This window comes from Miscanthus floridulus, chromosome 11 (assembly GCF_019320115.1).
Source record: "Miscanthus floridulus cultivar M001 chromosome 11, ASM1932011v1, whole genome shotgun sequence".
NCBI classification, from domain to species: Eukaryota; Viridiplantae; Streptophyta; class Magnoliopsida; order Poales; family Poaceae; genus Miscanthus; species Miscanthus floridulus.
In genome coordinates this window covers 71,476,663-71,488,761 of record NC_089590.1, presented here as the reverse complement: position 1 = coordinate 71,488,761, position 12,099 = coordinate 71,476,663, and the positions used below count along the sequence as shown (strand labels likewise).

Sequence of the window (12,099 nt, the reverse complement as noted above, 5' to 3'; positions counted from 1 at the left end):
CTGAGGCCTTCAGCATACCTACTGCAGATAGTGGCGAAGTCTAGATTCAGGTGGTACGTCACCACTGAGGTCAGCTCCCCTGACGCTCCATAAAACAGCCCGCTCCTAACAAGGTCCTTGACCATGTCTGGGACCTCCGCCAGCTGAACCGTGGGCGTGCTGGTACTTGGCGCCAACCCGAAGACTTCTAAGACGATGAGCTGGGCAGCGTTGCGGATCTAGCCAAGCTCCCCTTTGAGAGCACATCGCTCTTCACGGGACTTGGCCTACTCCTTGGCATTCTGGCTGAAGTTCACCTTGGTCATCTCCAGGTCTCGCTCCAGCGCCTTCACCTTTTCACCCAGCTCTGCGAGAAGGGCGACAAGCTCAAAAATAGGTTGAGGGAAAAATCAACACCACGAGAAAACAAAAAAGGTACGCACCGATGAGAGAGGCCTCAAGGGTGGAGAGATCCTCTGCCTGCCAAGCCACATGCTCATGTAGCCAGGCACTCGCATCCTCCATCCCCATCACCTGGTCCCAGAGCGCGAGCACCTTTCGATCCACTTCCGACCGGGCCCTCTGCTCCGCCTCTAGGGCCTTCTGTGCTGACTCCAGGGTGGCCCGCTCTAGCTCAAGGGCTGCCAGGGCATCTTCAAGCACCGCCTCGGTGTTTGTCAGGGATGTCCGCAGCCCTGCCTCAGTCTCCTCCTGGTGGACCCTTGCCGCCTTGAGCCCTTGCTCAGCAGCAGTCGCTCGCTCCGCCGCACGTTGCCCCTCCGCCCGCGTCGTGGTAGCCTCGGCCGCCCGGACCTGGGACTCACGGCAAGCGGACTCCACCTAGCGCTCAAGCTCGGCCATCCGGGCGTGTTCTGCCTGGAGGAAGTAAGACTTGCGGGATGACACCTTCCTTATTTCCTGTGAAAAACAGGCATGGTAAAAACAATCGACGAAAGATTCAAAGGGGAAGGATAAGTACTAGAAACTCACCTCCACTGCGAGCTGCAGGTCGACCTCAACCAGGTGCTGAGCAAACTGAGCCTGCTTCCGGGCACTCTCAAGCTTCGTAGACAGCTTGGTGAGTTCGGACACTATGGCATGCCCTTGCCCCCCGAAAATGTCCCAGAGCTAGCGCTCCCAGGAATCCCAGAGGATGAACCTCGCCTTCAACGGGTCCTCAGGGAAGGGCCACTCTAGGTCACCCTCCAATGAACCGCCAGAGGGCCCAGCCTCTGACCGGACCACCGCCAGCTCCCGCGGCGACACCGGCGGTTCCACCACGGTATCTGCCTCATCGTTAGATGGGATCTCCACCACCTCGCTTGTATGGGACGCCACCGGGCGTCCCAACTCTGTCCCGGCCACGCTTCCCTCTAGCGCCTTCTGCTCCAACAGCAAGGATAGGTCGTGCAGCCCTCCACCCGGTGAGGTAGGGAGCTCACCCACCTCGTCTCCTCCACCATGACCGGTAGAGGAGGGGCCGTGAGAGTTACCTCTGATGCAACCTCTTCCATCAGCACCAGGATCGCCGCCAACAACGTCGCCGCCGCTGTCATGTTATCAGTAGCTGCCCCGGGGGGCACCACCCTTGGGAGGGAAGGCTTCGCCATCACCACCTGTCGACGAAATATGGTCGGTAGTCTACCTAGGGGTATGCCCAAGGTAGTAGATTATCGGCAGACAGATGCGCAAGCCCCAAACAAGACGGTAACGCAAGACAAACACGAGGTTTTATCTAGGTTCGGCCGCCAAGAAGGCGTAATACCTACGTCCTGCGTTTGATTTGTATTGCTGTATGTCAAAGAAAGATGTTTTTTAGAGAGATCCCCTGCCCGCCTTATATAGTCCGGGGGGTAGGGTTACAGATCTGAAAACTAATCCTAGTCAGTTACAATTGCCATATGCGGCCGGATAAGGATTCCTATTCTAACCGACCAGGATCCTGCTTGATCGCCAAATCCGCCTTGACTTCTTGCACAGGACTCCAACCAGGTTGGCTAGGCCGCGTGTCGTCTTTTGGATGGACCGGACCCATCGATCCGGGCCGGCCCAAGCTTAGCCGTAAGGGTATAGGGGTTAATACCCCCACAGCTAGTCCCCGAGCACCATGTATTATGCTGCGACACGCCATTTCGACCTTCTCCGACAAGTTATGCTCGAGTCCTTGACATCTTCCGACCACCGCCATCGCCGGAGAAATAGGTTGTCCGAAGAATGTATGGTGCTCTTAAGAAAAAAGAAAAAGATTTCTGCCCCGGGAAGTGTGCCCACTTGTATTTCTGAAAAGAAATGTAAGTGCGTCTTGAAGCGTAGCATCTTTGATCATCAGAGGCGTAGTGGTCGAAAAACAAACACATTCACCGCAAGGTGAAGTGTGCCCACTTAGTCCCCGAGCCTGGTAGTAGGTGAAGTAGGCATGTGGTGCCAGGGTCTAAAAAAGAATTCCCAATTAAGTTGAGAACCCAATCATCGTACAGGATATACGAGATGCACTGGCAGGTGCATCGAACCGATGTAGTTCCCGAGCTTGCTAGAAGGCGAAGTATGAGCCTTGTAGCAAGGTCTAAATAAATGTATCTCAACTGTATGTGCGTACAAATCACATGTAGCCGAGGAGAACAACTCTCCTATCTGTGGTCGGGATAGCCCCCGAGCACACCAGTTGTCGGAGCAGTCCCCGAGCACGTTAGTGGTCGGAGCAGTCCCCGAGCACTTCAGTGGTCTGGGCGGTCCACGAGCACGGCCATGGTCTAGGTAGTCCCCGAGCACAGCAGTGGTCTAGGAAGTCCCCAAGCACTTCAGTGGTCTGGGCAGTCCCTGATCCATCCTTAGCGCGAAACGGGCACTGAAAACACGAACGCCATTGATGTATTTATTCGGTGTATTTATTTATCGCCTTATTCTGCCAAGCCCAATCTGACACGTCTGGTCAAAAAGGCAAACAGGTATAGCACGACGTTCTGCCCTCTTACTCTTTCTAGCAAACTGTCGCTTGGCACCTGTATAGAGGTGCGTCAGTGTGGGCCCTCTCACTTTATCATCGAAGAGGCGCGTACACTGTAAACGAAGGGGCGCGTTTATTGGCATAGATCTCGAGGTGGTGTGAACAACCGTCCGCTGCGCGTGCGCACGTCTCCCAAGAAATTCGAGCGGATGAAACGACAGAACTCTTTGTTATTTATATTGTAGATCTGGTAAGTTATTGACACTGTTCCTCATTGTCATTCACCGCCGCATCCTTCGTTTCCCTCTTGCCGAAACCCTATTCCTCCGATAATCACCGCCGACCCCTTCGCCACCGCACCTACCCCCTTAGAAAGGACAGACTAATGGCGAAGAGAGACGCCCAAAAGAGAGGCGGAGCCATGGCGAGGGAGTGGTGGAAGTCACAGAGCAACGAACAGACCATTGAAGACCTCGTCGCCATGGGGGTGCTCCACAACAAGGCACTCGCTGGATGGCGCGCGCTGAAAGGAGAAAGCTTCCCCGATCCACAACCAGGTGAGATTGTGGTTTTCGAAGACTTCTTCAAGCGGGGTTTTGGGATTCCAGTGCACCCTTTCCTTCAGGGTCTCTGTTTGTATTACGAGATTGGGATTTGCAATCTGCATCCCAACTCGATTCTTCTTGTCTCCACCTTCATCCATCTTTGCGAGGCTTATGGTGGCTTCCAGCCCCATTTCGACCTCTTTCGCCACCTGTTCTGTCTTCGGAAGAAAGGGAGCGGTGGCTCAAAGATCGCCGGAGGCGTCTACCTGAACCTGTGCGACGGCATGAAGGCTCAATACTTGCACTGCCCCTGGAACACCTCACTGGACGAGTGGTACAAGAAGTGGTTCTACATCCGTGAAGAGCCAAACACCATCACCCTGTGCGACGTGGGGCTGATTCCAGAAAAGAAGAATAGCTGGTCGGAGAAACCCGAGAACTTGGAGCAGATCGCCGAACTGCTCGGGATGATCCTGTGGGGAAGGCTCGATGGCCCAAGCGTGGTCGGCAACTTCATTAGCCGAAGAATCCAGCCCTGCCAGAAGAGGATTCATCCTGGCTTCGAGTACCAAGGAGGCGCTGATCCAACGAGGACCAGGAAGGAGCCGCTTGACAAGATGGAAATCAAGGCCAGGATTGGAGAGCTGTTCAACCTGGCCAATCCCAATTACGTCGGGCTGAACACCATCGAGCATGCCTTCAAGCTGGCTCGACCTCCCCCAAAGGCAAATGATGCCACCTTTCAACTGTAGAGTCATACTGCGGCAAGAAAAATAACTGTTTGTCCCCGTTTTGTGTCTTAGTGTAATGGTCGTGACCGGGCAGCAGTGTTCATGTCACCTCCCCCCGATGTAGAGTGGCCGCAAGCTACCGGCCTAGCCGCCCAGACCAGCGCCAGGACCGACAACATCCACTGGGCGGTACTCGAGACTATAGAAGACGCATCAACCAGAGCCGCTGGCAAGCGTCCGGCTGCCAGCAAACGACGCCAAGCCATCTTCCCCCTGTCAGACAACGAGGCAGAGGACGCGGACATCTGCTGGCTTGTTCCTCGAAAGAGGAGAAGGCAAATGGGACCGATGGAGCAAGGTGGCTCCTCTGGGTCAGCAGTGGTCACATCACCGACCACTGCAACACAGAGGACAAACGAAGGAAATGTCAAGCATCATACCCCGACGCCTGTACCGGAGGTGGAAAGGGCCCCAATGGAAACTGCCGAGCAAGCAGAGCAGGGGCGGTCGAGGAGACATTCCTTCGCCACATCATTCCGCAAGTCGAAGCTGTAAGTATTAAATTTTTGATGTAAGCTTGCAATTGGCATTGGATACTATTATCTTCTGAATTTGTCTCTGATGCATTAGATCGGCATCCACCGAGAGCCCCGACCAGCTAGTCGGGTGCGGCGCAACATCGTCAGTAACGGCGGGACAAACTGCCCAACAGCCAACCATAGAGGAGCCCGTAGTAGGAACTCCGCCTAGACCTCAGCAGGCAGACGACCAGATGCCAGTCCCCGAGCGGCTGGTTGAGAAGACAACCGAGCAGGGTACAAGTGCTCCGAGCACGAACCTTGCTGAGGTGGATAACATGGCGCCAAGGGAACCGGATCTAGTCAAGGAGCAGCAGCCAGAAGTGGCCCAGAGCGTTCTTGCAGATGCGACGGCTCGTGGAAAAGCCCTGGTGGTCATGGAGTCTGCAGACTCCAGACCAGCGCCGCCTCCCGAACAGGAGGTTGAAGAAGAAGAAATAGAAGAGGTCCTGGGCCACCCCCAAGATAGGCGACAACATGTATATGTGTCGCGCTATCGGAACGACGAATGGGTTATGCATGAGGAAATCCCAGAAGTCGAAGAGACCTTAAGAGTCAAACGGGCGGCCAAGCGTCTGGTGACAGAAGTCCAGGTATGTTTGGCTTGAATCCTTGACCCTGTTTTGTGGTCGAACTATCTGACTTAACTTGTCTGTATGCAGGACTTGATGAAAACCGCAAAATACCGAAAAAGGTGCTTCGACCAGATTGAAGGAATCACGGCGACCAATAAGGAACTGGCGGCCGAAGTGGAACGCTTGCGGCGCCAACTTGAAGCCGCCGACCAGGAGAGGACAAAGCAAGAAGCATAGAATCAAAACCTGGTCGGCCAGCTCAATAACAAAGAGCTGGAGAAAACAAGTAAGTTTTCACCTTATCATAGCAAGTGCAAGACTTATGTTATTATGTTCTTAGCAGTAACAGCTGTAATGCAGGTTTAGAAGCTAAAGTGACCTGCCTCCAGGGGGAAAATAGCCGTGTGACCGCAGAATGTGGTCGCCTGAAGGAGGACAACAAGAAACTGGCACGCAGCCAGTCTGAACTCCAAGACCATACTGCCAAAATGAAGGATGACCTGAAAAGTAAGCATTCCAGACCACCTTTCTCACTCTGTCACCCACCTTGCCTTATCGCGTCATCACATTTGATGTCTTGTGCTGCGTTCAGTTTTGAAAGGCAATGCCAAGAGGCACCTAGAGGCCGTGATCAAGGAGCATGACGACTGGAAAGCACGATGCCTCAAGGCCACCGAGGAGCGGGACACGTGGAACAAGCGGTGCCAAGAAATGGCAACTGGCATTGTGCCCGTCCTTGACCTTATCGGCCCGGCGCTCACAGAGGAAGAACGAAGGACGCCCCAGCTCGGACTGGTCGAGAGATGCAAACAAGCATGGGGATGGTTCCAAGAGTTCGTGAAGGAGGCGGGTGAGTACACGGGTGCCCATGTGCTAAGCATGGTGCGTGCTCACTACCCCCTGATTGATCTCGAACGCCTGGAGGCTGGGTACCCGAAGGAGATAGACCTAGACCAGGCAGAAGAGCTTCAGACGGCCCAACTGGACTTGTCGTCAAAGATAATTGGCGATATTAACCTGTGTGGAGGTGGGACAGCACCTGTACAGGGTATGCCATCGACAAGCCAGCTGGAAATGCCATCGGCTGCATGCCAACCGACGAAGCCTGCGGTCTCGACCAGCCAGGCACTGGCGGGGCCATCCCCTTCAGCTCGACTACCGCAAGAGTCCCCGACACTCGAGTAGGGTATCAGAGCCGGCGGATAGTAAATGCCATGCGCCCCGACCAACCACTGTAATAGGCTTAGAGCTGTAGAAGGAGGACATAGTTATGTTATTGTAAACTGGAGCCTCTTTAGGCAAGCTTGTAATAACGTAACTATAAATCATTATAAGCTTGTTTGCTTTATACAAAACATATTTAAGCTTGAAATTTTTGTTGGTGTAACTAAGTGGGAATGTGTTAAAATTATGTTTAGTTGTACCGTTTTGCTCGACACATCATCCCGAAGAGTTTGTGCGGCCCTAGTTTGGCATGTGGTCGAAGTGTGAGGTACTATGACCTGTGCACACGTGGACGCGGACAAGTCAAACTAGGGAGGACCTGCCGATCACCCGCAACATAGAGAGCGGATCCCGTGCACGTGTTGGGAGGAACCGGAGACAGGGCCGGCTCCGAAAACTGTAGAAGGAGTGGTGGTCGGCTTGTACTGGCTAAGTTACAATAACCATAAAATTCAGAGTGACACATCAGAGTGGTCGGAAGAATCATAATTGCTTTATTAAAGTGAATCGAAAATACAAGTAGAGTACATATCTTAGTAGTTAAGCGTAGAAACGTCTAAGCTTGTCGATGTGCCACGAGTTTGGTACGTCCGTGCCGTCCAGGTGAGCTAACCTGTAAGACGTTGGACGTGTGACTTCCTTGATCATGAAGGGTCCCTCCCATGGGGTTGCGAGTTTGTGGACACTAGCCTGGTTCATTTTCCACTTCAGGACTAAGTCCCCGACCATGAAGAAACGCTCTTTAACGTTCTTGTTGTAGTACCTGCGCAAAACAGCAAGGTATTTGGCCGTGCGTACACAAGAATCGAGCCTTGTCTCCTCTACACTGTTGACTTCTAGCTCCCGTACTTCATTGACCTTGCCCTCATCGAAGTTCTCTACCCGTGCTGATCTGAAAGCTATATCTGGTGGGAGGACTGCCTCAGCGCCGTAAACCATAAAGTATGGTGAGACGCCGGTGTTACGATTGGGCTGAGTTCGGAGGCCCCAGACCATGGCTGGTAACTCCTTGAGCCATCTTCCGGGAGCTTTGTCGTTTTCTCTATACATCCTCTTCTTTAGTGCATCCAAGATCATGCCATTTGCCCGCTCGACTTGTCCATTAGCCCTAGGGTGTGCCACCGAGACGTATTTTATTACTATGCTCCTTTTTTCGCAGAAGTCCCAAAAAACATTCCCGGTGAACTGAGTACCCAGATCAGTAATGATGCTGTTGGGTACGCCGAAACGGTGGATGACCTGGTCGAGGAACGTGATAGCCTTCTCTGAAGATGCCTGTACCAGAGGCATGTATTCTATCCACTTAGAAAATTTGTCAATTAGCACGAAGACGCATGTAAATTTTCCAGGAGCCGGTTTGAAAGGCCCGATCATGTCCAGTCCCCAGCACGCGAAGGGCCAAGATGCTGGAATCATCTAGATCTCATGTGCTGGTACATGGGTTCTCTTGGCGAAGAACTGACAACCTTCACAGCGGCGGACTAACTTCTCTGCGTCGGCTACTGCTGACGGCCAATAGAACCCTGCTCGGAAAGCCTTACCGACCAGTGTTCTTGAGGCCGCGTGGTTGCCGCAGGAGCCAGAGTGGATTTGGTCCAGGAGATGCTCACCTTCCTCCTAGGTTATACACTTTATCAAGATTTCCTCCTTTGCGTTTTTGCGCCATAACTTGCCATCGACGAGCAGATACTGCTTACTGCGACGCATCAGTCGCTCATTTTCTGTTCGATCAGTATAACCGCTACCATCTGTTAAGTACTTGATGAAAGGTGTCCTCCAGTCTGGCTTTTGAGTGGTCGGAAACGGCTCGGTTGTGCTTGTTGCCAGAACCGTAGCCACTAGTTGCTGGTCTAGAGCTTTGCTGACCGTAGAATCTTCGTTTTCGATGGAAGGCGTGAGCAGGTCTTGGACGAATACACCATGTGGGATTTTGGCTCGGGATGATCCTAACTTTGACAACGCATCCGCTGCCTGGTTCTTGTCCCGGACCACATGTATGTACTCGATGCCATAGAACCTGCCTTCCAGCTTTCTTATTGATTTGCAGTATGCGTCCATCTTTTCGCTGGTCGTGTCCCAGTCCTTGTTGAGCTAGTTGATGACCAAAGCCGAGTCTCCGTAGACATAGAGACGTTTAACACCAAGCTCAACCGCAATGCGTAAACCATGCAGGCATGCTTCATACTCGGCGGCGTTATTAGATGCTGGGAAATAAATCCTGAGGACGTACCAGAGCTGCTCCTTGGATGGTGACACGAAGAGAACTCCTGCTCCTGCACCGTCAATGTTGAGAGAACCATCGAAGTACATCGTCCAATATTCGTCGGATCCAGGAGAGGCAGGCGTGCTTAAGTCTGTCCACTCGACGATGAAATCAACGAGTGCCTGAGACTTGATTGTAGTACGGCTTGCAAATTCCAAGGAAAAGGGGCATAGCTCCATTGCCCATTTGACGATGCGTCTGTTCGCATCCTTATTGCGAATGATGTCCCCCAAAGGATACTCGGTCATGACCACCACACGATATCCATCGAAGTAATGTCTCAACTTTCGGGATGTTATCAGTATGGCGTAGAGCAGTTTCTGAATCTGTGGGTACCTGGTCTTGGATTCGTTGAGTACCTAACTAATGAAATAAATTGGCCGCTGTACCTTGTAGGCGTGGCCCGGCTCGTCGCGCTCGACCACCATTGTAGTGGAAACCACCCGATCGGTTGCCGTAATGTAAAGTAGGAGAGTTTTGTCTTCTCTGGGAGCGGTAAGTACCGGGGGTGATGTGAGGTATTCTTTTAGCTGCGTGAAAGCAGCGTCTGCTTCCTCCGACCACTCAAACTTCTCGGATGCTTTGAGTAGTTTGAAGAACGGTAGCCCTTTTTCTCCTAACCTTGATATGAACCAGCTTAGAGCGGCCATGCATCCGGTAAGCTTCTGGACATCTTTCACCTTTTTTGGGGGCTTCATGTCTAAGACAGCTTTGACTTTCTCCGGGTTAGGGCGTATGCCATCGTAACTAACGACGTTGCCGAGCAGTATGCCAGAAGGAACGCCAAAGATACACTTCTTTGGGTTTAATTTCCATTGGAACGTATTGAGGGCTACAAAGGTGCGTTCTAGATTGTTAACAAGGGTACGTGCTTCCTTGGTTTTGACAACTACATCGTCAACATAAGCCTCAATGTGGCCATCTTTTATCTCGTCGTTGAGGCAGGCCTGTATAGCGCGCTGGTAGGTAGCTCCGGCGTTTTTGAGCCCGAACGACATAGTCGTGTAGCAGTAGGCGCCGAAAGGCGTGATGAAAGATGTCTTAATCTGGTCATCCTTTTTGAGAGCGATCTGGTGATAACCAGAGTAGCAATCGAGAAAGGAGAGCAGCTCACAACCGGCGGTTGAATCTACGACCTCGTCTATGCGAGGTAAGCCGAAGGGGTCCTTAGGGCAGTGTTTGTTGAGATCAGTGTAATCAACGCACATTCTCCATTCATTATTCTTTTTGCGTACAAGAACCGGGTTGGCTAACTATTCCGGATGATACACTTCTTTGATAAATCCGGCTGCCAAAAGCCGTGTAACTTCTACCCTAATCGCCTCCTTCCTATCGCGAGCGAACCGTCGTAGCTTCTGCTTGATTGGTTTGGCCTTGCTGTTGACATTTAAGGAGTGCTCAATCAAGTTCCGAGGTACACCGGGCATGTCGGAAGGTTTCCATGCAAACACCTACATGTTGCTCCTCAAGAACCTGACGAGCGCGTCTTCCTATTTGGGATCCAGGTTGGCCCCGATGAGGGCCATTTTGCTGGGATCGCCATTGACCAGCTGGATCGTCTTGTGCTCCTTGGACCTGATGTTCTTGCGCGGAGACTCGAGCTCTGGGATCTCCAGGTGGTCGGCCGAGGTCTTCTTAGCGTCGAGCATGGTCTCGGCCATGCGAATAGAGAGGTCATGGGCCTCTGCTATTTTGAAGCTGTCATCCTCGCAAGTATAAGCTGCATATACGTTGCCCCTGAGGGTTAATACTCCTTTCTCAGTAGGCATCTTGAGCACCAGATACCTGTAATGAGGTATGGCCATGAACTTGGTGAGCGACGGTCGACCAAGAATAGCATGGTAGGTGCCGTCGAAGTCAGTGACCACGAAGTTGACGTAGTCAGTGCGGAAGTGGTTCGGGGTCCCGAATTGCACAGGTAGCGTGATCTGCCCGAGAGGTGTAGAGCTCTGTCTGGGGAGAACGCCCCAGAACTGTGCCTCGTACGGCTTCAGGTCCGCCTTGGATATTTTCAGGGCGGGCAGGCTGTTCTTGAATAGTATATCAATGGAGCTGCCGCCGTCGATCAGTACCCTGTCGAACTGAACCTTGTTAATACAAGGATCGAGGACCAGGGGAAAACGCCCCGGCTCAGGTATGGCGGCCCATTGGTCCTTCCTGCTAAAGTAGATTTCACGGTGAGACCACGGAGGAAGCCGCGGATCGGTAAGAAGGTTGTCGTTCTTTGCCACGTTCAAGCAAGCGTGGGCGAGCAGCTTGCGTTCTCGTTTGGTCTCAATGGACACCTTGCCGCCGATGATGGTGTGCACGCGATCAGTCGGCTTGACGTATTTATGACGAGGGTCTGCATCGTCGTCGTCGTTGTCCTCGTTGCGCTGTTCCCCCATGTCATTAGGCTTGTCGGACACATCCGGAGCCTGTTGACGCGTGTAGATAGTCTTGAGGACGCGGCAATTCTCCATGGTGTGGTTCGACTTGGGATGGAGCTGGCAGGGCCCCTTCAATGCTTTGGCATAGTCGTCCTCGTAGTTACGTCTTCCGCCGCCCTTTTTCACGGTATTGACCTCGCCGTCGTCTTCCCGAGCACGCTTGCCCCTGTAATTGTCACGACGGTTGGCCGCTGATTACGTTGGTCACGGTGGTCGCGGGAGTCGTTGCGCTGGTTGCGGCGGTCAAAATTGTCGTTCCGACCATGGTTGCCGCGGTAATCGTGGCGGCGTGGAGGGTGGTCGGAGCGTGGAACCCTTGCTGCTTCTTCAACGATTATCTTTTTAGCGTCGGCAGCGTCCGCGTATTTCTTAGCAGTGGCCAAGAGCGCTGTGACTGACTCAGGTCTTTTCCAGAGGAGCTTGTCCCTTAAGGCGTCGTGGAAGCGGAGGCCGGTGATGAAAGCCTCGATTGCTTCATTGTCGGAGATTGATGGGACCTTAATGCGCATCTCCGAGAAACGCCAAACGTACTCGCGTAGTGGTTCGTCTTTCCGATCTCGGATCCATTGCAGATCGTACTTGTTGTCGGGTTGTTCACAAGTAGCGATGAAATTGTCGATGAAGGCCTGCTTGAGCTCCTGCCAAGAGTCAAAATAGTTCGCCGGCAAGCTGACCAGCCATTGGTGACCTGCGTGACCAACAGCGACTGGGAAGTAGTTAGACATGACGTGCTCGTCAGCCATGGCTAATCGGCACGCAGTTTCGTAGAGCATGACCCATAATTCAGGGTTTTCCTTGCCGTCATACTTCTGAAGTTTCTCGAGCTTGAAA

General features: G+C 52.8%; 1 protein-coding gene across 1 annotated transcript; it reads right to left on the bottom strand.

The window, feature by feature from the left end:
• Positions 1-266: 266 nt before the first annotated feature.
• On the bottom strand, positions 267-1,589 carry LOC136492173 (uncharacterized). The gene is made up of 5 exons (XM_066488284.1): positions 1,473-1,589; positions 1,144-1,362; positions 970-1,041; positions 492-792; positions 267-346 (listed from the first exon to the last, which is right to left on the bottom strand). The coding sequence occupies exons 1-5, from the start codon at positions 1,587-1,589 to the stop codon at positions 267-269; spliced, it is 789 nt and encodes a 262-aa protein (XP_066344381.1).
• Between the last annotated feature and the right edge of the window lie 10,510 nt (positions 1,590-12,099).